The sequence below is a fragment of the Pyrus communis genome, chromosome 4 (assembly GCF_963583255.1).
Source record: "Pyrus communis chromosome 4, drPyrComm1.1, whole genome shotgun sequence".
Taxonomy (NCBI): Eukaryota; Viridiplantae; Streptophyta; class Magnoliopsida; order Rosales; family Rosaceae; genus Pyrus; species Pyrus communis.
In genome coordinates this window covers 4,344,276-4,368,736 of record NC_084806.1, presented here as the reverse complement: position 1 = coordinate 4,368,736, position 24,461 = coordinate 4,344,276, and the positions used below count along the sequence as shown (strand labels likewise).

General features: G+C 36.5%; 3 protein-coding genes across 3 annotated transcripts; 1 reads left to right on the top strand and 2 right to left on the bottom strand.

The window, feature by feature from the left end:
* Positions 1–7,816: 7,816 nt before the first annotated feature.
* On the bottom strand, positions 7,817–9,081 carry LOC137731349 (E3 ubiquitin-protein ligase RING1-like). Its single transcript, XM_068470452.1, has 2 exons — positions 8,762–9,081; positions 7,817–8,021 (listed from the first exon to the last, which is right to left on the bottom strand). The coding sequence occupies exons 1-2, from the start codon at positions 9,079–9,081 to the stop codon at positions 7,817–7,819; spliced, it is 525 nt and encodes a 174-aa protein (XP_068326553.1).
* Positions 9,082–15,101: 6,020 nt separating this feature from the next.
* On the top strand, positions 15,102–18,434 carry LOC137731346 (probable serine/threonine-protein kinase PBL18). Its single transcript, XM_068470450.1, has 7 exons — positions 15,102–15,171; positions 15,287–15,382; positions 15,482–15,553; positions 15,665–15,990; positions 17,295–17,522; positions 17,822–17,945; positions 18,133–18,434. The coding sequence occupies exons 1-7, from the start codon at positions 15,102–15,104 to the stop codon at positions 18,432–18,434; spliced, it is 1,218 nt and encodes a 405-aa protein (XP_068326551.1).
* A 296-nt stretch (positions 18,435–18,730) lies between these two features.
* Positions 18,731–22,469, bottom strand: LOC137731543 (probable serine/threonine-protein kinase PBL3). The gene is made up of 6 exons (XM_068470669.1): positions 22,131–22,469; positions 20,776–21,122; positions 20,552–20,687; positions 20,212–20,348; positions 19,980–20,103; positions 18,731–19,382 (listed from the first exon to the last, which is right to left on the bottom strand). The coding sequence occupies exons 1-6, from the start codon at positions 22,192–22,194 to the stop codon at positions 18,931–18,933; spliced, it is 1,260 nt and encodes a 419-aa protein (XP_068326770.1). The 5' UTR covers positions 22,195–22,469; the 3' UTR covers positions 18,731–18,930.
* Positions 22,470–24,461: the final 1,992 nt, after the last annotated feature.

The following is a 24,461-nucleotide window of genomic DNA, read 5'->3' as shown; positions in this document are numbered from 1 at the left end:
ATAATTCCATTCACACTTACTCGAAAAACATCGTTCCCTCATGACTTTCAATAAATAATACTATATTTCTGGAGTAATCTTTTATTTCCACTTTATACGGTAGGGCAAACTTGGAACTCTAAACTTCATTGACAGGTTGCGTATTGTTCGGAAAAAAAAATGTTGGGTTTGAATATCCCCACCCTAAATTAATAGTTATATTAATATATCACGTTTGTAAGCTGCAGTTTCGGTGTGATCAGGATTTTTGTTTTTCCAATACTGACACGATACTATTATTATCTACATTAGAGGGAGAGAGTGAGTTTAGCTTCACAATGAGCTAACAATAATGTGGTTCAAATTCACATTGGAAAGATTCGAACTTAAGACTTCTTACTTACAAGTGAAAGAGGAAAAAAAGTAAGAAGTTAGACGAATTTATTATTTAGGTAACAAAGCTTTAAGAAATGAGGAGGCTCCCGTCACTACTCGATGCACGATCTCACCATTATTTGTTTCGAATTCACCTGTTTGATGCTCACCAACAGACCATGAAGGATATTCAGATTTGACAGATCCTTCAACCGAAGCTCAGTATATATGTGTGTATATATAGATATCATCAGCTAAAGGTCAAGATCAGATGCCAACCGGAGTTCCCCCAAACACTTCAGTGGGATGCATGCTGCATGGAATTTCACCTTCAGTTGAAGGGTTTTTGGATGATTCATCCCAATGAAGTGGTCAGGGAAACTCCAGGGGACAGCTGATTTCACTTGCTTAATTTGGTATACTAGCATGCATACCATATATATTTATAACCAATTAGCTTCCCAGTTTTCGCTTATCTTAATTCCCAGAAATATGAAATACCAAAGTTGAGATGAGAAAAATTTATGAATGGAATTTGGGCCGCAGCAATTGAATCTAGTCACAATTGTGGATTAGAATCAGATATATGAAAGTTGATGAAGAATGATATTTGGAGGGGCCTCCATATATGTTTCAAATATTCTCATTCAGCTAAATAAAACAAATACATATTTTTCTTTTTCACCAATATTATTCAAGGATTGTAATTTAAGTTTAATTAAGTACCTACTATAAACATGTTTCCAAGCTAAAAGTACACTCTAACTTAAATTAATTTGGCATATTTATTTTTAAAGGATGATCGCGATATATAAATAGGTGTTGGGGCCTGCAGCTGGTACTTTTCTCACATGAATAAAAATAGATAAAATTCAGTAATTGATTAGAAATTTGGAAAAGCTTGGCTGTAGATCTGAGGCCATTGGAAGAGATTCACTGGTGCTGGTTTGACGTTTTCATAACTTCAGATTCCTCCAAATCAATATATGGTAGTAGGTATCCAAATAGTTCCAAAACACCAAATACAATCGGGTTTTAGGTCTTTTCCTTCTTCTTCTTCTCTTTTTTTTTTTTTTTTTTTTTTTTTTCTTTTTTTCATATTGATATTAAAATTTTTTTTTTGTCTATACAACTTATAATTGTGTGGTAAGACATGGTTGATTAGTCTTTAGATTTTTTTGTCCATTATCTACTGGAGTATTGTCTCCGTATCAGCATCGTACTGTTTTGTTTAGAGCATGAAACCCTAATTTACTCTGTTGGCTTCTAATTAATTCCGAATTTAATAAACTGGAAGGTGCTCAAATTTCTCTACTCGATTGTGCAGAAAACGCCGGATAACAGAGAGTAGCACTTAAAATCCCAACTTTGCTGTCGTTCACTAGACGAAGCATGATCATCAAATTGTACGTTTTTTCCTTTCAGTTAAATCAAATTGTATGGTATACATATAGTTCCTCTAAAGTTCCTTATTTTCACTGTTGTGAAATGATAAGAAGCAAAAACCCTAATTTCTTGTTTGGTTGCTGAGATATTGTGAAAAAGAAAGGAACATGCGAAATCTTGTACTGAGTCATCAGTTTGAGCCTAATAATTAGACCTTAGTACAGACCTCATCAGCCATGGCTACTTTTAATTATTTGTTTTGAATAGGACAAAAAATTAGTTCATATTACAATTATGGAAGCTAAAAATTGTATTTCAGCAGCAGTATGTGAATTACAAGACAACATGAAACTTGAATGTGTAACCTCCTTTTATTAATTTGCTTTGTTCTCTTTGAATTCAACGGCTGACATCAGTTTCCGCTTTTCATACACACACACACACACACATACGTACACTATTATGTAGAATTCAAGGTTTATGGAATTGGATCCAACCAAGTTCTTGGGCAAAGAAGCAATGGCCTAGTGCGCAATACAAAGCCGGCCAGTGAGTCCTATTGTTGTCACTCAATCCCTGGTTTTAGGCACAAACATTTGCTTTCTCAGGTACGTTCCTTTGTTGTTGCACTGCTGCTGCTGTGTTAATGGAGTGTTTGAAAATGAAAGCAAAAATGACAAAGATAAAGACCAGTTTAAGTTTATGACAAAGCTGAGAATTGATCATCATTGCGCTGCAGCTCTGCTGCTGCTGCTAGAGAACTATCTGGTATTATTGCCTGCTAGTCTATTCATGAAAAAAAACAAAAGCAATGTGTGTGCACACTGCACATACAATAGAATGATTACTAATAAAAGCATTACTTAAACAAGTAAAAGGAGGAGAATACTAGATAATTAATTAGTTTATGATTTAGCTGCGAAAACAATGTAGAAACTAGATCGTTGTTCTTTATAAAATCAAATGCCAACAGGAGTTCTCCCAAACACTTCCGTAGGATGTATAGTTGCAAAAACGGCAATTTCCCAATGAAGTGGTCAAGGGAACTCTTGGTGACACCTGCTAATTTTCTTCTTCCTTCATAACAGCTTCATAGAAAAAGTACATTGTGATGGGGACTCAAACCTGGGACGTGGAGGTGGGACTGTAGGAGGCTGATAACCCTTTTCATTCTTTTTAAAATCAAATGCCAACAGGAGTTCCCCCAAACACTTCAGTAGGATATATAGTTGCAAAATAGCCTATTTCCCAATGAAGTGGTCAAGGGAACTCTTGGTGACACCTGATAATGTTCTTCTTCCTTTATAACAGCTGCCTCATATAGACCAAGTACATTGCGATGGGAAGTTGGGAACTCAAACCCGGGAAGTGGAGGTGGACTGTAGGAGGCTGATAATTTTTATTCTTTGTAGAATCAAATGCAACCAGGAGTTCCCCCAAACACTTCAGTAGGGTTTAATAGTTACAAAAGAGACTATTTCCCAATGAAGTGGTCAAGGGAACTCTTGGTAACACCTGATAGCATTGCAGACCTTATTCTTTTCTTTCTTTCTACTTCTTTCAAGACTTGTTATGGTTTATTGGTTATGATCGTTGCAACTGACTCTACTATATATAGTGAGTGATATAATGGATGGTCCTGAATTCCTTGTCTTTGTTCAAGAGGAGAAAAGTTGGAGGAGGAAATCGATATATGAATCTAGACGACATTGGAGGCTAAATTGAAGGTAGCGAATAATATCGAGGCATTGTCATGTGCCATTTTATCCTCTTTTCACAGCACTTTGCCTCCATGAAAAGCCTTTCCTTTTCAGCTTTTTCAATTCATATGTACAAATTGAATTGCTGTCAGAACTCAGAACCTCATATGTGCTAAGACCTGCTTCTGGAATGTATGCTTTTTGCATCCAAGAAAATGATGAAAGGAGCAGGCTTGGATATGAAACACAACAAAACGGTTGAGACTCACTGCACTTTTGTTCTCACCTCCATCTGACTGCAATTCTGACCAGGTTCAATTTTCTATTACTAAATCTCTGGCTTTTTCCTTTTCCCTCTACTGGTGGTCCTACTATCCTGATCTAGACCACTGACTTTATCAATGGACACAAATAACTTTAGTTGATCCTTAGCTATATATCGAGAGTGTACTGGGTTGCTGGCATTCCCTTATGCAGAAAAGGAAATTTAAATCTGCCAGTTGTCTCCTAGGTTCTCCTGACCACTTCATTGAGGACTCTTTTACCCCATCATAATGAAGTGGTTCGGGAACTACCCTTGGTTGCCATCTGACTTTGATTTCGAGAAGCTAGATCAGCTGTATTCTGATGTTTAGTTTTGGTTCATAATCATGTTTGGAACTGTCTTTCCATCCACGTTGGATGGCAATGAACAAGATTTGGCAAACTGATATAAGGCTTTGAACTTGTTTAGGGAAATGGTGCGCTTTTGATCTTATGCTGCCAGCACAGCCTCATATTATAGCACATCAAGATATAAACCTGATTTAAATCCATACTCTTAAGTTCTCATGAGATTGAATCGTGACTAAACTTAAAGATTCAATGATTATGTTGTTGAAATTTTATAGATCGACGGGTCCGGGGAGTTCCACTCTAACGACACCGGTATTGTCTCAAACTTTACCACATGCTCAATCCGTCAGGTGTGGTGTTTTACCACAAAAGTCCTTAGTATTAGTTAGAGTAGGGTAATCATATTTAAAGCCACCATTGTCGACTTCCCCCACCAATGTGGGACTGGCAACACACCCCTTCACATGTAACCCCATTTAGTGGTTTACACGTGGAGATCCACACATCGGCAACTGAAACTTAAAGGTCGGTTCTATGTTAAGGGTCTAGACTTGTTTTCAATCTTTTTCAGGAAGTGTATCTTAAGAAATCCAGGAAGTGTATCTTAAGAACTCAGAGGCCGGCTCTATGTTAATAGTCCAAGCTTGTTTCCAAGCCCAGACTTCCTGGTGACAAGTTTTTGGCTTGCATGGGCCCGTAACCGTAGGGTTTGATACCATGTTGAATTTTTTAGATCGACAGGTCCGGGGGCTCCACTCTAACGACACCAATACTATCCCCAATTTTACCACCTGCCCAAACCGTCAGGTGTAGGGTTTTACCACAAAAAAGCCTCGTTATTAATTAGAGTAGGGTAATCATATTTAAAGCCACCCTTGTTGACTTTCCCCACCAATGTAGGACTGCCAACATATGTAGCATTTGGGGTTGAAAAAATTTAAAAATTATGAGTTTCGAGTGAGAAAACCATGGCTGGTCGCACCCAACGTTCCTATTTTGTTTCAGTAGGTAACTACCGAAATGTGGATGGAAAATGGCCGTACGTATAATGGACTGAATTTTACTCCAATATTCCGGTTGTGAAGGCTGAAATCTTATCTTGACGTTCCATAGGAATTGGCTGAACAGATTCCCGAGAAAAGTTTAACAGATGTGAAGACATTAATTTTTTTTTTTTAATAGACGATATTATCTATACTAAGGGGGTGAGAGAATGAGATAAGTCTCATAATGGCTATCAATAATGTTGCCCAAATTCACCTTTAGCGATAACCGAACCTAAGACCCTCGCACTTACATGACATCATTTCATCGAATACAGATCATAATCAGAATCGTTTATTCTTTTGGTCACTGTTTAAAGGTCATCTAATTTTTATTTGATTTGGATACTATTTAGTCATCTATATATAAGGATGTTACTATAATCATAACCAGTGATTTGTTTGACACATGTACATGGTTATATAGTCTCTAAATCGATCAAATTTTTGCTTGAAATGAACTCTTGATAATATTAAAGAGCATGAACAGTTTCGATTATGATATTTGTACGGTGAAATGATGTCAAATTAAAGATGAATGAGGAGTAAGGAAAAATGAGAGTTTACTTTAAATTACTATAATTTAGTGGATAGTGATTGTAATCAGACGTAAGGAGAAATTTTTCTTTGTGACCGGAACATGGGTGGTACACCACATATTTTTATATAAGTGGTGGAAAATTGTATTTTTTAAGTTATCAACTTTCTAACACACATGTCTCATCATTTATTTAATGACACGTGGTGTACCACCTCATATTCCGATCACACTGAAAAATTTATCAGACATAAGGAGGCCCTATTTTTTTTAAATTACCCTCGCCAATAATTTTTCACATACAAAGCTGTAGTTTTGACAGGGGCCCTCATTTTAAATCCTGCACCGGATCGTCTAAAACATTGGACTAGCCCTGCTAGCGAGTGACAGCTGGCTCGATGGATAACTCCCAGCCTTCTATCTAGCAAGCATCTTTCATTTCCGAGGCGCATCCCACTACTAGAAACTCGATTAGTAACCACTGATTTATCGGTGGCTATTGTGGATTAAGAATCTCTCCTAGATATCAGATCATTAACGCAACAGAGGACATGTTTATGCCCAGGTACATATAGGATAACTTTTGCTCGGGCTCAGTAGTACATGCTATGCTTAGATGATGCCAAGAGGGATTTGATATCGCATGGATTTGCCTCGTGCGTTCATCAACTTATACTTTTCTTGTAGCATCCACTACACATACGAAAAAATCCATGTAAAATGTTGAAGCTAAGCATATTGTAGAATAGTATATATGAACCAATCACGAGGATCCTATTCTCTTCTGTCTATATATATCAAATAAAACTGAAAATTACAGGCTGGACAGAATAATGTGTGAGAGAGTACAATTTCTACGCAGACTGGTCGGCGGCATGTGGCTGTCGAAGTCGATTCCTTAGTTCTGAACTTCCCATCTGGGGCCACATTTACGTCTAGGTTCATTGATGATATGGTTGTACTTCAAATGGTTTGGCAGATCTCTATGAACCTTTGATCTTGAATACAAACGAAACGACGTGCATACTCAGATGAATTGCAAAGGCAGTAATTCTCTATAAATAGTGGAGTTAGGAACTATTAGATACTCATCGATCGACCAAAGATAGCGAGTTAAGAGAAAAGATTAACATCAGATGGCCCCTAGAGTTTCCTCAAACACTTCATTAGAAATTAATGAAGAGTCCTAATTAATTCATTCTCTCTCTCTCTCTATTGAAGTGTTTGGGGGAACCCTTGGAGTCATTTGATCCATATAAACCAAGGAAGCTAGCTGCTTAATTGAATGGAGTGATGTCTTCATGAGGCTAAGCTTCCTCACTTTTATGCTTAATTATGTATTGGTGTTTTTTTCATTTAATTTATTATTGTACACCGTTTCAACCCTATATTAAGGAAAACTAATGAAATAAGTTTGAAAACTTTGAGTTTTAACAATAAGGACAAAATAAAGAGTAAAGTGAATAGTATCAGGATTGACTTTTTAGTGTAAAAATGTGATTTTTCGTTAAAGTGAATATTACCGGGAGCTTTTCATTAAAGTTCTCTATAATATAGGTACACGTGCAATAACTTCACAGATATATGTTAGTTAATGTTATGCATGCTTGTTAGCTAGTCTTGTATTTTGTTGTGTGGCAACTCATCATGCGTTGAAGACTTTTCTTATGCAGTAGCTCAATTAGCCTTGAAATGGAGCTCTCTTTTCACATACAGCCGGTGAACAATGGCGGCATGCACTTTACAAGTTTCATTTGTCTGCAGTTAGCTGTATTAATTACTCGTGGATGGTGATTACTTGAACAAGATTAGCAAGTCAGATCAGATGTAGTCTGAGGTTTATCTATGGTTCAGTTTTTTTATTTTATTTTATTTTATTTATTTATTTATTTTTAATCGGAGTGGGAAATTGAGTTCGCTATATATGTTCTGATGTTTTGAATGTTGTTCATGTTATCTCTCAATTCAACCTTCAAATTGTTATCAAAGTAATATTACGTACTTCAGAGTTTGTAACGTTACATTTTGGTCAATGATAAAGGAACCAAGAAACCAGATTAATGATTAGTCAGTAGGCAACAAAGTGGCAAACCGGACAATAGTGACACTGTCTTAGCCACTAGCATGCACTTGTCATGAAATGCATGCGAGAAGGGCATGCAAACCGCTTCTGACCGAGTTCAAATCTTATATATGCACCCAAAATTCTCTGTAGCCTCTCTGTGTCCTTTCAAATGCTTCCATACAGAGACAATGCAACTATCAGTTTCACTTACACTAATTCCCCTCCTTTTCTCCTTGCACCCCTCGTCCTTCACATCATCACTTGCACTAGTTCTCCTTCCTTTGCTCCTAGTACCCTCCTCCTTCACACCTGTATTTGTCCTATATAAAATTTAAAAGGAAAAAAAATCATAAATCTATTTAACACATTGACAATTGGTATTCCATGGCTTTCTTGTAGGTTGTCACAAATGGTACAGTATGCATCATTATTGAAATGAAAATTTATCAACCTATGGCTATGAAATCCACTTAGAGCATTTCCAATCATGCTTTTTATTTTAAGTTAAAATTTAGATAAAAAGACTACATTTTAAGAGCTTCCTAAAAATTTCTAGTCCAACTATACTTTCTAATTTAGGGAGTCATAATATATAATTGTGAACCATGCACTAAGAATAAAGATTTTATTTAAAATACCATTAAAACAATAATAAATTAATGTTAATGAGGAGTTCCTTTCTCACCCCTTACATAGTTTAGGAGCTCCTAGAGATATTGTTATCCTAGGAGCATAATAGGGAGTGTGACTGGAGATCGATCCATTTAGGGAGCTCAGCTCAATGAAGATAGTCTAGTCCAACTTTCTAGTAGTGCGGTGTTTTTTTTATTACATTAACAATTCAACAAGCCTGAAAATAAAATCAACTAAATCATATCTATATATATTTAATTTGATTACAATAATATTCATCCAAGATTTTAGATGCACCATTTTAAAGGAAGGACCAAATTAAGCAATGATCTTCATCAATCAGCAGGCACTTCGTTTGTTTGTTCAGAATTAGTAGGCACTTTCAAACTTTTTGGTTAGAATCGGTAAGCACTTGAAATCGGCAAACCGGACAATAGTGACTCTCAGCCACTTCACTATGCACCTGCCATGAAACACATGAAAGCAAGGCATGTACACCACCGTTGATCCTCCCTTAAATTCCATACAAACAGTGCAACTCTCACTTTCCCTTACCCTAATTTTCCTTCTTTTTCTCTCTCTACCCTCCTCCTCCACATCATCATGCAACGACGATTCTTCGTCATCCGCAGACGTACTACCCACTCTAACCCTCTTTAGTACCTTATTAATCGCTGGATAACTCGCTGGCACCATGCCCTTATTACTATTATCATCGTTCGTCAATTGCTCTAACGTTGCTTCCATCATACGAGTACCCCTTTCTAGTGTACAGATCTCACAGCGAACCTTGAGGTACTCACTTTTGACATAAACGTGCAACCCTAGTACCTGACGCCCCTTTTGGAAAACTTCATTGCTAATTTTGAGCCCACCCTTTATGATTAGCTTCACTATCGTTTCTTGTCTTCTTCTGACTCCAATCAACGACAACATGCTAGTAAAGATCCCGAACGAGTGTTCGTAATTCTTTAACTTGTCGACGTCAAATCTACAGCTTCTTCTTTTGTTCCATCATAATATTATCTGACGGTGGTTTCAGAGCGGTCTATGGCAGTATTGGTGAGTTTGTAATGGAACATGTGCACAAATTTTACCAGAAATTGGACCGGCTGTTGTACTGAAGTTGGGTTTTGCTCATGATCGCCAGGGTTGTCTAGTTGTGAGGTAATGTCTCGGATTTCAAATCGAAGGCGGACTTTCTTGTGGTAGAATCCGAAGTCTTCCATGGAAATTATATATATATAGGGAGACTTTGGATGCGGTCCCTAACTATGAAAATTCTTTGACTAAAACCTTGTTGGCTTTCAATTTTTGATCCAAGTCCCTGAAATTAATGTGATAATTTATTTCTATGTACATTACTATATTTTTTTAAATTAAAAATTGAAATTTATAGTTGTTTATATTAATGAGATTTTAAATAAAAAACCATAATTTGTGGGATTAAAAATATTAAAATATAAATATATTATTGTGTGTGTGTAAACATGGGTACATTCATCAAAATTAACCAAAAAATTATTGTACCAAAACATGGGTACATTCTTCAAAATCACCAAAAAAAAAATATATATATATATATTAGGCTTAATAATATTAGTAAATTTCTTCGATTAAACTTAACATGGATACATTCTCAAATCAACAACAAAAAAAAAAAAAAGTACCCATATAAGTTTAAAAATGGATTAGAAAAAAATTGAATAGATTTTATATAAAAAAAAGGGTATATTTTACCTATAACAAATTGGTATATTTAAGAATGAGTACATTTTAAGATTAAAAATTTGAAAAAAAATTACATGAATGGTACATATAATTAGCATGGGTACATTTAGCAAAATTAAAAATGGGTACAAATAAATAAAAAAATATGGGTACAGATACAAATAAAACTTTATAAAATATGGGCACAAAAAGAAATTAATATATGGGTACAAATTAAAACTGAAAAGAAAATTGGAACAAGTTAAAAAAAGGGTTGCAAATTAAAAATGGGTACAAACTAAAAATAAAAATATACGATAAAAAATTTAGGCATAAATATAAATATACTAATTGTAACATTTTTAACATTAAATGAATATATTTAGAAATAAAAAATATTTTATTATTGAAATAATTAATGATGTTATTAATACCAAGGACCTTGATCAAAAAATGAAAATGAATAAGGTTTTAATCAAAAGAGTAGCAAAAGGAAGAATGAGAACCTAATTTCTCCATATAGAGAGAGAGTGAGAGAGAGAGAGAGTGAGAGAGAGAGAGGCTTCAGGGTGGTAGGTGGAATCCATATTGGTTGCGAAAATAAGTAACGAATGACCGACTTCAACTGGAGTTTATTCGTTAAAAAGTTTTGTCTCATTCTCGTCATGGGAGACTGACTTTAATTTGTTTTGGTTTTAGAATGAGTAAGGTCGGAGAGAATAAATTTGTAAACAAAATTTTGAAAACAAAAGGACATAAAAGTTAATCATTGGTTTATTACTTATATGTTGATGAATGTACTTATTCTTATTAGTGACACATCATTTAATTTGCAAATTTAGTATTCAAATTTGGTATTCCTAGCATTATCCTTTTAGAATGGTAATGACTACCCAATTTCTAAATAATTACGGAACCATAGTGCAATAAATGTGCTAATATAGGGTTTATTGATAGATGGCTGCGAGTCGCGGGTAGGATCCAATGACACAAAAGATATGATTCGTTTAGGATTTGCTTATGTAGGGAATATTTTTGTTAAGAAATACACTTTTGTTATGAAGTGTTTTCGTTAGAAGCACGTTAAATTTTTATTACAAATTCAATGCTTCCTGAAAAAACACTTTTGTATAACAACTAACAAGCATCCAAAAAATGCTTCTTCTAAAGCGCTTCTTTCACCGAGAGGAACACTTACAATTTTTTTCCCAAAACTTTTTTAATTATTAAAAAATAATTTTAACCGTTTTAAAAGAAATTCTACGCATGCCCTAAAATTAAAACCGATTGAGAATTTCACCACGATGTCACCAACGCATGCAGTACTAGAAGGAAATCTAATGAAATACAATAAAATTTAAACCAAATTACCTGTATAAAAAATCCTCTTATTTTTTGGACGAATACCAAAACAATATCCTCAAACTTCTCTTTATTTCTTACTTCCTCTTTGCCGATTTGGTGGCTATGGGAGGCTTGCTCCGTCAAATCAACCAAGGTTAAGTTAAAACGGCCTGAAAAATACAGCCATAAAGCTACAATTAATAATAGTTTTAGATCTCCAGAAACTTATAGAGAGCCTTGACAAAATAGCCTGGAATTAGCAGCCCAGCAGCGGTATAATTCATCCTTCTCCAATATGACAAATCAAACCCTCGTGACCAAGGAATTTTTTCTTTGATAAAAAAAATGGTTAAGCAGTGAGGGGAGGATGATGAGTTCATCCCAAATTCCAATTAGTTCAACATTTTATACCATAAGGTCCATAATAAAAAAAGCAAGGCTATAATCAAAGTATTTATTTTTCTGCTGTGGATCATGTTGATCACTGTCAAATGGCATACGGAGTTCCACCCCCCCCCCCCCCCCCCCCCCAAAAAAAAAAACACTTCAGATGCATGATTAAAAAGAAGCTATGCAACCTTAATCTGGTAAGTTAGTTAATTAAGGGCACTGATCATATGAACTGCCCTAGTTAATTAAGGGCACTGATCATATGAACTGCCCCAAATGAAGCGATCATGGGAACTCCAGGGAACAGTTGACGATCTCTTTCTTTCGTTTTTGTGGTTTCTTGGCAAAGCAATTTAGGGAAATTAATTAGTGTTTATCACAAAGTGTGTAACTAACTGGCCTATAATCTCTTTCTTACTTTGATGGGGTTTCTGGCATGTAGGAGAGCCATTATGTTAGAAACATGATATCCCCAGAAATCTATTGATGATGAACCTGGTCGGAATTGTGGGGAAGATGAGAGGGAGGGCATATTGTTGAGTTGCACTCAATGAGTGGTCATAAGCTCTCCCCATCGCCATCCCTTTTCCATTCTTGCGCATACATCCTCTTCGGTCACTTTCATCCCATAATATCAATTTAAGGACAGACAAATTCAAAATAAAATCTTCAATATACACTTGCAAAATTGGTGCCCTAGCTCATTAGTAGCTAGTACCTTAAGGATGTGTGAGTTAGTTCGATATATAATGATGTAATAGCGGATATATCAAACATCATAGCAACTTCTTCTTGTGCTAAACTATGATCATCTTAAGCTAAGCTAAGATTTTGTTTATGGATAGATGGCGAAGGAATTGGCGTGTGGGCCACCAGGAGAAACTTTACAGTGCTTACCTTACAAGCTGGTATTCTAGGTTAATCTTAAGAATAAGAAGCCCTTTGTTATGATCACATGCCCGCAGTATGTACAAGATTTTGGTAAAGATATATGTGGGGCCATGATTTTTTTCAGGGCAGGAATCAGGCAGATCGAAAAACGCCAACTTTAGAAGTCCGATCATGGACTTAACAGCCTCCGTTGCAGAGGTGACTAAACGGATTAGCGATACCACCATCATCCTATTCTAAAATCAGTGGGTGAATTATGTTGTCTTGGCTGTGATAGACCATGCTTGTTCCGCAAGATTCGGGAACTTAATCCAGCAAGGAATCAACATGTTTCCTATAATCTTGGAGTCCTTATTACAATCAAAAGATTGGCGTACGTCGCAAGTAGTCACACTCCTAAGAGAATGCAATACCTACTTCCTAGATATTCTCTAGGATTTTATTGGTTTAATAAGGATTCTACTATCCTAAAAGTCCTCTCCTGGTACCCTTATATATAACGCAATCTCTGCATACTTATTCTCTTGAGTCTTAATATTACTTACTAACTTGACTGTCGGAGAGGCTTTGACCGGTGCACCCCCTGTCTTTGGCTTGCATACAATTGTGTGTTTCTTTTACAAGTTAACGAGTTTGGGCATCTCCACCACTCACGGTGGTGCGCAAATTTGGTTCCAACAATATCTGAAAATGAAAGACTTAGACAAGCAGATGGATGGACATCTAGCAAAAAAGGAAGAACGTTGGCACATGAGATGGCCTCTCAGTCTCATCACAACCTCAAGATTCTTTTCCTAATTACGTGCGTACCTTCAAATTCAATCTAACCCACACTTATGTCTAGGTTCACTGCTCAGTACTATTACTATTGTCGTCCTCTCCAGTCTCTGCTCAAACATAACAAATGCTGGAGCTTTACCACTATAAATAGCTAGCATGCATGGTTTACATTTCATAAGTACCCAAGCAATCAAAAACAGTACGTAGTAAATAAATACTATTGTGCATATACATCTGGAATCAGGTGTCCCCTAGAGTTCCCCCGAACACTTCATTAAGATCGATGCATAAGTTCTTTGTACATTAAATGATGATCGCACCATCTGTACTGAAGTGTTTGGGGGAACTCCGGGTGTCATTTGATCATATCTCAACACAAATGACTGGAGGTGATGGCTTGGAATTGATGACTACAGTAACTAATTAAGTACTAACCCAGGTTTTAAGTCATTGTTATTGACTCTCTGCAATAAATATGAATTTCTCTAATAGATTAGCATATGCATGGCAGCATAGGGTTTTGAGTTTATTATTAGCCTTCTTTCTGTATTTTCTACCTCCAATTCCCAACTTCTCAAGATAATCAACATGCTATATTGTTTATCTTATTTGGAAAAAGGTTAGTTTTCTTATTCACAGCAATATCCCTAAAAACTTTTCCATCACTCTTCTGGCTTAGTAGCCCAATGAACCAACTATAAACTTTTGTTAAATTTCTTTTGTTTTCAAATTCCAAATGAGTCCAAAGAAGGCGCCTGAGATATATATATATATATATATATATATATATATATATATATATAGTCTATCTGCCTCTTTCCATCTCTCTTGACAGTTTATGCCCCATAGCATTTTCGCCATTATCAAGACGTATACATGTACTGCATATGCAAATTTCAAAATTAAATACAAGACCTGTTGTTCATAGAAGCGTACGAACAGATACCGCCTAATAACAAATGAATTTCGAAATTTTTGTCTGGTTTCCCAATGACTCACACTTCATATATTGTCATTTGCTATACAGATCTTTAACTTTTTCAATAGTACAGGAACCCCGAATGATGTGGAACCACATCCTGCTTAAACAATTAAAAAATGAAAAAAATATGGAGAGCTGAAGTTAGGTTGATTTACTATAATCTTCATCGCCTTTTACTAGAACAGTTTAATTTCTGTCTTTTCCCTCCACCTGACCCTGTGAAGTTGCGACCAGACCACCTCTTCCAGCTGTAAAGATTTTAATATTCCAATAAATCCACCAACCAATATCTTTGGAAGTTAAGATCAATATCTCTCATCAATCTAAGCTGTTTGTTAGAGGCATAGATCAACCACCTGGACATATTGTTTTTGTATTCAGTCCCCCTTTTACACTTGTGACAAGGGACTAGATTTCTTGTAGTAATCGCCACAGATATTTCTTCTTGAAACTTCGGACATTATAGTTTGTCCACCTAGCCCACATCACCTGATTAATCATCTCTTACTAGGTTGTATTACTAGTACTAGTGTTTTTACTACCACTTAATCTAATTATCTCTATATTCTCTCCCTTTCTCTCATCAGCTTCCTCACACATTCATAATTACAGTCTTAATTCCTATCTTTCGGTTCTGGTTCTTCTAGCGTAATCGTCACCTGCTGGTCTCATGGGAAACTGCTGCTTGAGGAAACACCATGGCGAGACAGACTCATCAGTTTTTCAACCTCATCCCATTGGTTTGCACTCATACTGTTAATTTCTGTGTATTTTTTAATGATCAGAAGTTGAATATTTATAGGCAAAATGTTTCTGAAAGTAAAATTCTTCTTTTCTTTCTATTTGGTAATTAAGGAGACATTAGGCTGCAAATTTCTCTACCCAAGAAAACTTACAAAGCAGCTCGAGAGAAAGCTCCAACTGTTTCCTCAACTTCCTTACAAGGTCAAGGTACATATGAATATTCCATTTTTTGAAAAAAAATATTTGGGACTTCTGTATAAATTTTTCTTTATTCATTCGGTTAGTTTTATATGTTTCTGGGTACAGAAAATATGATCAGTAAACGTGAGAAACGAAGATCACCACTTCAAGAGAGGAATTTCTCGGTCTCAGACATAGGTATTGTTATTGCATGCATGCAATCCAAAAAGCATGTAGCTAGTTACTTTCCCTCTGCTAACCCTAATTAAGAAAACTTTGTTCTCCTCTTCTTTTGTTGATGGTGTGTAGGTGCAGAAAAAAAACGTAGCAAAAGTGTAAGGGCCACGACAAACTCCAATACTCCGAGTCCAAAAGATTGGAATTTGGAGAGAGTGAACAAGAAGGACGGAGTGTTCCGAGATTACAGGCTATACTGCTTCTGTTACAGTGCCTTGAAAGCTTCCACACGCAAGTTTAGCAGCAAGAACTTGATCGGGCAAGGCGGATTCGGTGATGTCTACAAAGGGTATGTGAGTTATTGTAATATGAATGCTGCCGCAAAACCAAGTGAGGGATTTCCAATTGCTATCAAAAGGCTCAGAAAGACAGCACTACAAGGCGATGAACAATGGGAGGTCAGTGTTTTCTAATTTATTTTTTAATAATCCTTGCATTCCATCCCTGGAGAATGAGCTTACTCTCTTACTTATGAATAACATATTTTTACTGTAGAAATTATGTAATCGTAACCATTCAATTTCTTAGGATTCATTTGAAGATCATTCTTAAAAAAACTCATATAATACTTGGTACCTAGACCGTTTAATTTATTCGATACATTTGGATAACTAAATGATAGCTAATTCAAATGATTTTTTTTAGGGATAGTCTTAAAATAAAGATTAAGAAATTGAACAGTTTCATTATGAAATTTTGTACAATAAAGATACATTATTTGCAAGTAGGAGAATGAGTTCATTCCCAAGGGAGATGCAGCTTATTATATCTTTTTTTCTTTTTCTTCTTTATTTTTTTTTCCAAGGAGAAATACATTTTTCACCCTTTAGATTTGGAACAATTTTCAATTTGACCACGAGGTTTTAATTTTCTCACATTACACCATGAGTTTCAGATCTTATCAATTTATGCCTTTTGTTGTATCATCATTCTTAAATTAATGAGTAAATCAATGGTCCCTCAACTTTAATCAAATTGAAGCAATGGTCTCTCAACTAAAAATCTATTACCATTGGTCCCTCAACTCATCAAAGTGTGTAATTATGGTCTTTTTCATCAACTACGTCAAAAATTTTGTTAAAACGAGTTATGTTTGAAGGAACATTGCTACAATTGGGTTAAAGTTAAGGGACAATTTCTCTAGTTGAATTAAAGTTGAGGGATCAATGGTAATAGATTTTTAGTTGAGGGACCATAGCTGCACGTTTTGATGAGTTGAGAGACCAATGGTAATGGATTTTTAGTTGATGGACCATTGCTCCAATTAAGTTAAAATTAAGAGATCATATCTACAATTTACTCTAAATTAATTAAGTGACAAGTGTGGGACCCAACTATGAGTTGGCGTGGAATCCATACTCCCGCGCATAGAGACCAAAACTAATCAATCATCATGGAGCTTCATCGTCTCCTCAATTGACAAATAATCACACAATTTCGTCTCATTGTTGTAATTGTGGCTTATACTCAGCCTAGAAACATGTTTGACGTTTGCGACATCATCAGTTTACTAAAAGTGTGGAGGGTGCAACCTGTGAAACGTGTGAAAACTGGAACCCATAACTCTTTTGAAATTCACCGAAGTGTGGAGGGTGTAAATATAATTAGTCTTTTTTCACTCTCTCTCTCTCTCTCTCTCTCTCTCTCTCTCTCTTTAAATATCTATCTTTCTGCGAGTGTGAGATTTATGTTGGTGGTGCAGAATGAGAGGAAATTTATGAGCAAACTAAGTCATCCAAACATAGTGAAACTAATAGGGTACTGCCGCGAAGGTGAGCACAGAATGTTGGTTTATGAGTACATGAAAGGAGGAAGCTTGGAGGCCCAACTCATGGCGAAAGATGCTACACAGTTACACTGGAGGAGAAGAACCAAATTAGCACTCGGCGTAGCCAAGGCTCTGCATTGTCTTCACACTCGCGGGGCACCCGTAATTCATCGTGATCTCAAAGCTTCGAATATTCTGTTGGATGATGTGAGGCTATGTCATCATACTTTTTGACATTAATTGTGCAAAATATACACAAATAGTTACGTACCAATATATAATTTTAATTGAAGTATAAGAACACTTAAACGTCAATAAAATGGAACACTGAACCATGATTTATATGGTTGGTCAATTTAGTGTTCCTCCAGTTTTATTATGTAACCGAAAGTCATAAAGGTCCTAATCATATGTATTTGTCAATAATTAATCTAACCTTAGGATGATAATCGACGTTGCAGGACTTCAATGCCAAGCTATCAGACTTTGGCCTGGCAAAATATGGACCCAAAGATGACCAGGACCACATAATGACAAGGGTTCTTGGCACCAAAGGCTACATCGCACCTGAGTACATAGCGACAGGTATTCAACCAGTTACCAAATGTACAACGATTCCTACGTACAACCGGTGTAACACAGCGTTCCTCTCATCACCTCACGTAGTTGGTGTCATGTGATCAGCTTTCGTGAGAGGGCATTTTATACACCTAGTACATGCTGCCAGACATTTCATTTCTCCAGAGGGCTAATTTGGTTTTCATTTTTTCAGGGCACGTAACACTCAAAACCGACGTATACAGCTTCGGCGTGGTGCTCTTAGAGATCTTTTCAGGCTCCTGCGCCGTGAAGAAATATTCGGCTGGGATGACTGGTGATCTTACCAAGTGGGCTGAACCATATCTTCGCAATCGGCTACAACTGCATCGTGTGATTGATGAGAGACTTGGAAACAACTTCCCGGTGGAAGAAGCTCACAAGTTTGCTGAACTCATCCTCCGATGCCTCGATTCAAACCCCAAGAGCAGACCAACGATGACTGAGGTCGTGGCTGATTTGGAGGAGTTGCATTAAAACACAGGCAGCAATCGGATTTCAGGCCCATGTTACTACATTTACACCATTCCCTCCTCACAGAAGTAATTTCCCTACACGAAATGGGTGCCAGGCATATACATAGCTGTTTTCCTTCGTAGTGAACGTCCACTAAGACTATATAGTGAAAGCAAAGGCAGCACTTGTTCATGAATTAGCAAACTATAATTACAGAAAACACAATATTTACTAGCGCGAGACTAACATGTATTGGCGCCAGGATAATTTGACGTCGGCAGTTGTGACAGGACGAGAACGTCGGTCATCCTGCAGAATTAAACTGATAGCCAACTTTTTACACTACTACCATCAAGCAGATTACCAATACAAAATAGCTACATAGCTTCAGATATTACAGGCGGTAGTAACCTCTTCAGAATGACTCAAAACTGTGAAAAATACATGCCCAAACTCGATTCTGTGAACATAATATGGGATCAAGAGACAAGTAATTTACAGACAGACACCATCTCTGTTAACGAACGCGTACAGATTGCCTTTGGGATGCCAATGGGGATGCATTTGGTGGCATATGGAGAGGAGAATGGTGTTGTCGCATTGGCGACTTCTGAGGAACAGGAAGTGTCTGCTGTTCTGATTGAGAATTTCTGGCTGCAGTCTTTGGGGATTCAAGTTGTTCCAGCGTGGCTAATACCACTGACATTGTAGGCCTGAGTTTAGATTCAACGCATAGGCATTGTGAAGCAAGAGTAGCAGCTGTATAAGCTGCTTTCTGGGGATATTGGCCCTCCAGCTTGGTGTCCATAATCCGAAATAGTTTTCTTCTGTCACCTAAATATGGTTTCGTCCAGTCTACCAGATTCTGCTCCACACCAACTTTCGTTTTATCAACAGCTCGCCTTCCAGACAATAGTTCCAGCAGTACAACCCCAAAACTATAGACGTCACTTTTAGCAGTCAATCTACCTGTTAATCGGTGAAAATGTGTGTTAGACATCTACAGAAGCATTATCATGTGTTGCGAACATAGTGAATTCAAGCACTTAAGATTCTCTGCATCGTATCTAATACAACAATGGCTTACATTACATAGCCCAGTTTACAAAAGTTCCGCCTTAAGGAAATCTTAATGACAAATAATTAGAATAATCAAATTTGTACCGTTCAACTATCAGACGCAACTCAAAAGCCAAGTTTTTCCTTCTCAACCTTGTGAATCAACAGATGAGCAAATTCCCAATGTGAAATCACAATATTTATATATAGGTCCAACGAATCATTATTCTCCCTTCACCTCAGAGAAAGTATTGAAACAACCCCCTTATTAGTCAGTCAACTGGGCACCAAGTTGGATATCCTCTAATCAAAAGGTTAGAGATGACCAATCCAGATTATCGGTAATTTGGTGCAACGTCAGAGGTTCACATACAATTCTATATTTATAGCCTACTCAGACACTCTCAATATCAGCTTTCCCCAACAAGATATAAAGTATGTACTATGACTCGGGGATGTATGACCAGTAAAAACCCCAACAATACTGCATATAGTAGTTAAACATACCTGTAGCAACATATTCGGGTGCTGCATAGCCATGAGTACCCATGACTTGAGTAGACACATGAGTCCTGTCGCCAGTGGGACCAGCCTTGGCCAAGCCAAAATCAGAAAGCTTCGCATTGAATTCCTGCACCCACAATGCAACATTTATGCCAGTGATTTATCCAATCTAATCATATGATTATTAAACATGACTACTAATGTGATGAGCTAGTTTCCACTTTGTTCAACATACCGAATCTAGTAAAATATTGGAAGCCTTAAAATCACGATATATGACTTGTGATTCCGCCTCGTGAAGAAAACTAAGCCCCCTTGCAGCACCTATGGCTACTTTCATTCTTGTTGCCCATGAAAGTGGTTGCGGCCCTCCTGTGAAACGTATGTAAAACTTCAACATTACAAAGTTTTCAAGGGCAAAACAAAGGAGTTTTTTCTTAAAATTGCCAATGCAACTGTTGTTTATTTGCAAGAAAATATACATAAAAGTGGAATTCCAGATAACTTAAACAATTGTGAGAGGAGGGGGAGGGGAACTATGCTTCTGATTAATGTTAGAAGAATACATCACTTACTTCTAAACAGATGATTCTCTAAGCTTCCTTTCGGCATGAACTCATACACCAAAAGGCGGTTCTCACCCTCCAAGCAGTACCCGATAAGCTTCACCAGATTTGGATGATGGAGTTGACCAAGATAATTCACTTCTGTCTGAAATTCATTAGCTATCAGTACATAAGCCAAGAATGAGAATTGAAACGTAACAGACATACAGAAAATTGTTAAAGAAGAAACCTACCAACCACTCCTTGTGGCCTTGGAAACCTTCAGGTTTGAGCTTCTTGACAGCAACAACCATTCCGGACCCTGGTTTTGCAGCTGTCCATGTGTTCTCATTAATCCATCCTTTGAAAACATAGCCAAATCCTCCTTCACCGAGAAGACTGTCAGGGCGGAAGTTTCTGGTGGCATTCTTTAGCTCATTGAATGAGAAGGCTTTCAAATTTGGAGATGACAATATTTCGCCTTCAGTCCTTGGGGTAGGAAGACTTGAACCATTGCTCCTTCCATTATATGACGGGACGGTCAAAGTGGAGGGAACTGAGGAAGGGCTAGTTTTGCTGGAAACTTTGGAAGCCCCTGATCCTGCCAAGTCAAGTAATCAATAATCAATAATCAATTTGTGGGGAAAGGGATGTAAACCTACACCAACTTATAGCATTCCTTAAGAAATGTCATATATAGTACAAATCTACTAGAGTATTACTTAAGCAAATTAATTCAAAATTTTCGAGGAACATAATGAAACGATTGAGTGTAAATTCTTTTAATGATTTCTAAGGGACCTATGTAAACTTGTCGATCAAGGTACAGGGTTTTGAGTGATCAGGTGGTCTCAAAGAAAGATACCAGCTGGCCTGGCTCACCAAACACCTTAAGTTAAGCATCTTTGCTCCATGTTCCAATGATCACTAGTAAACGATGAAGTCGAATCTTGTGGAGCATAAAAAACCAATTCTGTTTTCGTACAAAGGACCACCAAACTTTTCCCCTCAGGGCCCAATTGTTGCTAAAGTCTCTGATTCTAGAGACCTTAGCGTGCCATTGACGCCTATCCTTTACATGATCATCGTAAAAGAACAAAATGAATGTCTAAATCGCTTTCACAGTTTGCCCCCATTTCAGGCCAAATGCAAACCGAGTAAAATTGTAACAATTATCAGCTAATAAAATTTACTAAAAGCACATTGCGCATCACCGAATAATGACAAAATTATATAAAGCTGTCTTCAACTTGTTCCTATATTCTCCTCAAAAGGGCAAAATATCATATTGTTTTACACATTAAAAAACAAATCAAGATACAAAACAAAGAATTAATAATTAACAGATAACAAAAGAAGAAGAACAAATTAAGCAATCTCCAGAAATACAGAGAGTTTGCTCCAGAGATGAACTAAGCTACTCAGAACCCAAAAAGAACACCACTTTCTAATTCAGTAAATACCAACCGAACCCACCAAAATTTCACTGCTTGAAACTAATACAAACTCTCAGAAAGGCACTAAAAATACTAACAAATATACCCATCAAAATATAAGACCAGCTTATGAAAATCAAGGTTTTTTTCATAGCAAGGCATTGAAAACTTACCCCAAGTTCCAAGGGAGCTCTGTGCGGTGTCGACTTTAGCAGAAGAATCTAAACAGTTGCCCATTTGCCACTCCAAAAGCTCAAAGGCGCTCTTCTTTTACCGACTTTTATCAAACACCAGCCGAACAATCAGCAAGTCATTGCAAACAAATTTCAATCCGTATAAGAAACTGCAGCTGACTTCTTCTTCTTCTGGGTTTTCTTCGATCGAGCTGACTTTGTTGGAAAAAAATTAAATCAGAAAGTTGCGAGGGGACGAAGAAGGAGAAAGAGCGGTCAATGCGAGAAAATGGCAACTGAGGAGAAATTGGCAGATGGGGCGGAATGAGTGTCTCTGTTTGCTTCCTCTTGTCTAAGAGACGCGACAAACGCGTGGGGGCTGTGGCGTGCCCGCGACTTTACTTGCATGTGAATTCTCTTTTGTACCCTTGTGTAGTGTGGACTTGTACCATGTCAAGATTGACATCATTAATCAAAATAACGAAAATACCCTTGTTTGCTTTCATTGAACGTTGTCATGCTTGTATCCATGTACTGCATCGGTTGACGGAGTCCAATCGTCATTGAATACTTCATCTGGTGTGGACATTAGTAACACCCTCCCGGAATGAAAAGTTATGAGATTGATCAAGGACACGTTTGAATGTGCTTTTAAAGTGACTAGAAATTGTTTTTTGTGAGAATATTTTTAGAACCAATTCTTATTAAAAACGTAAGTGAATTCTGGAAAAAACATTTGAAGTGCTTTCTTCAAGCGCTTTCAGTCGTTTTAAAAGCATTTCAAAACGAGCTCTAAAATGACAACTTTTTTTTTATTATTAAATTATTCACAATGTCGATGATAATTGGTTAGTGTTGACTTATAATAGAATCGGTTTGTAACATGCGTATGTAGGCTGCCTGACACTAAAAAATTTACAAACACTTCAAAACAAGCTCTAAAATGACAACCTTTTTTATTATTAAATTATTCACAATGTCGATGATAATTGGTTAGTGTTGACTTATAATAGAATCGGTTTGTAACATGCGTATGTAGGCTGCCTGACACTAAAAAATTTAAATACCTACTTTAAAAATTAAATATTATAGTAATGTATAACTTGTAGGAATGATAATATGATTTTTAACTATAAGTTTTATTCTAGATGGCTGTCTTGGCATGTTTAGTGAGAAAGTGATTGAGTGCATATGGCTTGCGTAAGTGTGCAACCCTTTAATTAATTCAGCTCTCTCTTTAGTCGACTTTGTAATAGTTAAAGAAGAAAAGAATAATCCCTTTTACTTTGATAGTGAAGTAAAATATATATTTAATATAAAATAATAACACTCATGAAATTGTTTTTGGTAAAATTGGGGTCAAAAGTTCTAAGAAAAACAACTAACTCTTAACAAAATGCGTTTAAAGAAACCCAATATCATCCTTAAAGATAAACCTATCCACAAGAGGAGGAGGCTCACCACCATGGACAAAGTGGTTATGGTAGACTTGTAAGAATATTTTAATATTCTAGTGTGGCCCACATAACAAGGTTCATGTGTGATGTATTCGGTTTAATGAATATTGTTTTGAAAGTGATCTTATTGGTCAATTTATGAGAATTGGTTTTCTATTTTATTATTGTTATGGGTGGTAATTAATGATAGGCTACATTAGGAAAGGAGTCCTCTCTTTGCTTATAAGACTGCACATACTCGTCTAATGTGTATACTAAAGAAAAACACATATTAGGGTTTTAACATGCAAGGTTAGAGAGGGAAAACCTAATTTCCTCCACACTAACAGCTTGTTTACAGACCGCTGAAGATAAATATTGTAAAAGACATTTCATGACTAATTATCGAGAAATGTAATTTATGTATTCTACATTAATCATTTGTGAAAATCATGGAGTTCAAGATCTAGCTCATGAATTAGGTAATATTTGTGTGATTGCTCAGACCAAAAATGTATTACCACAAATAAAACGAGATAGAAACATGTGGAATCCAAATGTAAGAGATAAAAAATGTTTGGCTTATCAGCTAGTTGTATTATCTCTCTAGCAGAGATATGATCCACTTGCATTGGCAAACTTTACTTCTATTAAAAAGATGGTATAAGTAAATGATAAGTGTACCTTCGACAAAAAAAAAAAAAACAAATCATTAGTGTAGCACTACTCATAAGAGATACTATTTCTTGTCAAAATAATCACGAAAATGACGTTTCACCTGACGTATTCTTCATCCACTTGTGCTTAATTAATAAATAGTGCACATCTAATATGCTTTTACAGAATTGGATCCCATCTGGATCTACTTTGTAGGGATCCTAGGAATCCTCACATT

Excerpts from the sequence above, each read along its gene's own strand:
- LOC137731349 (XM_068470452.1), bottom strand. The coding sequence starts at position 9,081 with ATGGAAGCAACGTTAGAGCAATTGACGAACGATGATAATAGTAATAAG. Across the intron at positions 8,022-8,761 it reads CTGAGAGTCACTATTGTCCG|GACAAATACAGGTGTGAAGG; the intron begins GTTTGCCGATTT and ends AATTTTATATAG.
- LOC137731346 (XM_068470450.1), top strand. The coding sequence starts at position 15,102 with ATGGGAAACTGCTGCTTGAGGAAACACCATGGCGAGACAGACTCATCA. Across the intron at positions 15,172-15,286 it reads TTTTCAACCTCATCCCATTG|GAGACATTAGGCTGCAAATT; the intron begins GTTTGCACTCAT and ends TTGGTAATTAAG. Across the intron at positions 15,554-15,664 it reads TTTCTCGGTCTCAGACATAG|GTGCAGAAAAAAAACGTAGC; the intron begins GTATTGTTATTG and ends GATGGTGTGTAG.
- LOC137731543 (XM_068470669.1), bottom strand. The coding sequence starts at position 22,194 with ATGGGCAACTGTTTAGATTCTTCTGCTAAAGTCGACACCGCACAGAGC. Across the intron at positions 21,123-22,130 it reads GAGCTCCCTTGGAACTTGGG|GATCAGGGGCTTCCAAAGTT; the intron begins GTAAGTTTTCAA and ends TTGACTTGGCAG. Across the intron at positions 20,688-20,775 it reads AAGGCCACAAGGAGTGGTTG|ACAGAAGTGAATTATCTTGG; the intron begins GTAGGTTTCTTC and ends AATGAATTTCAG.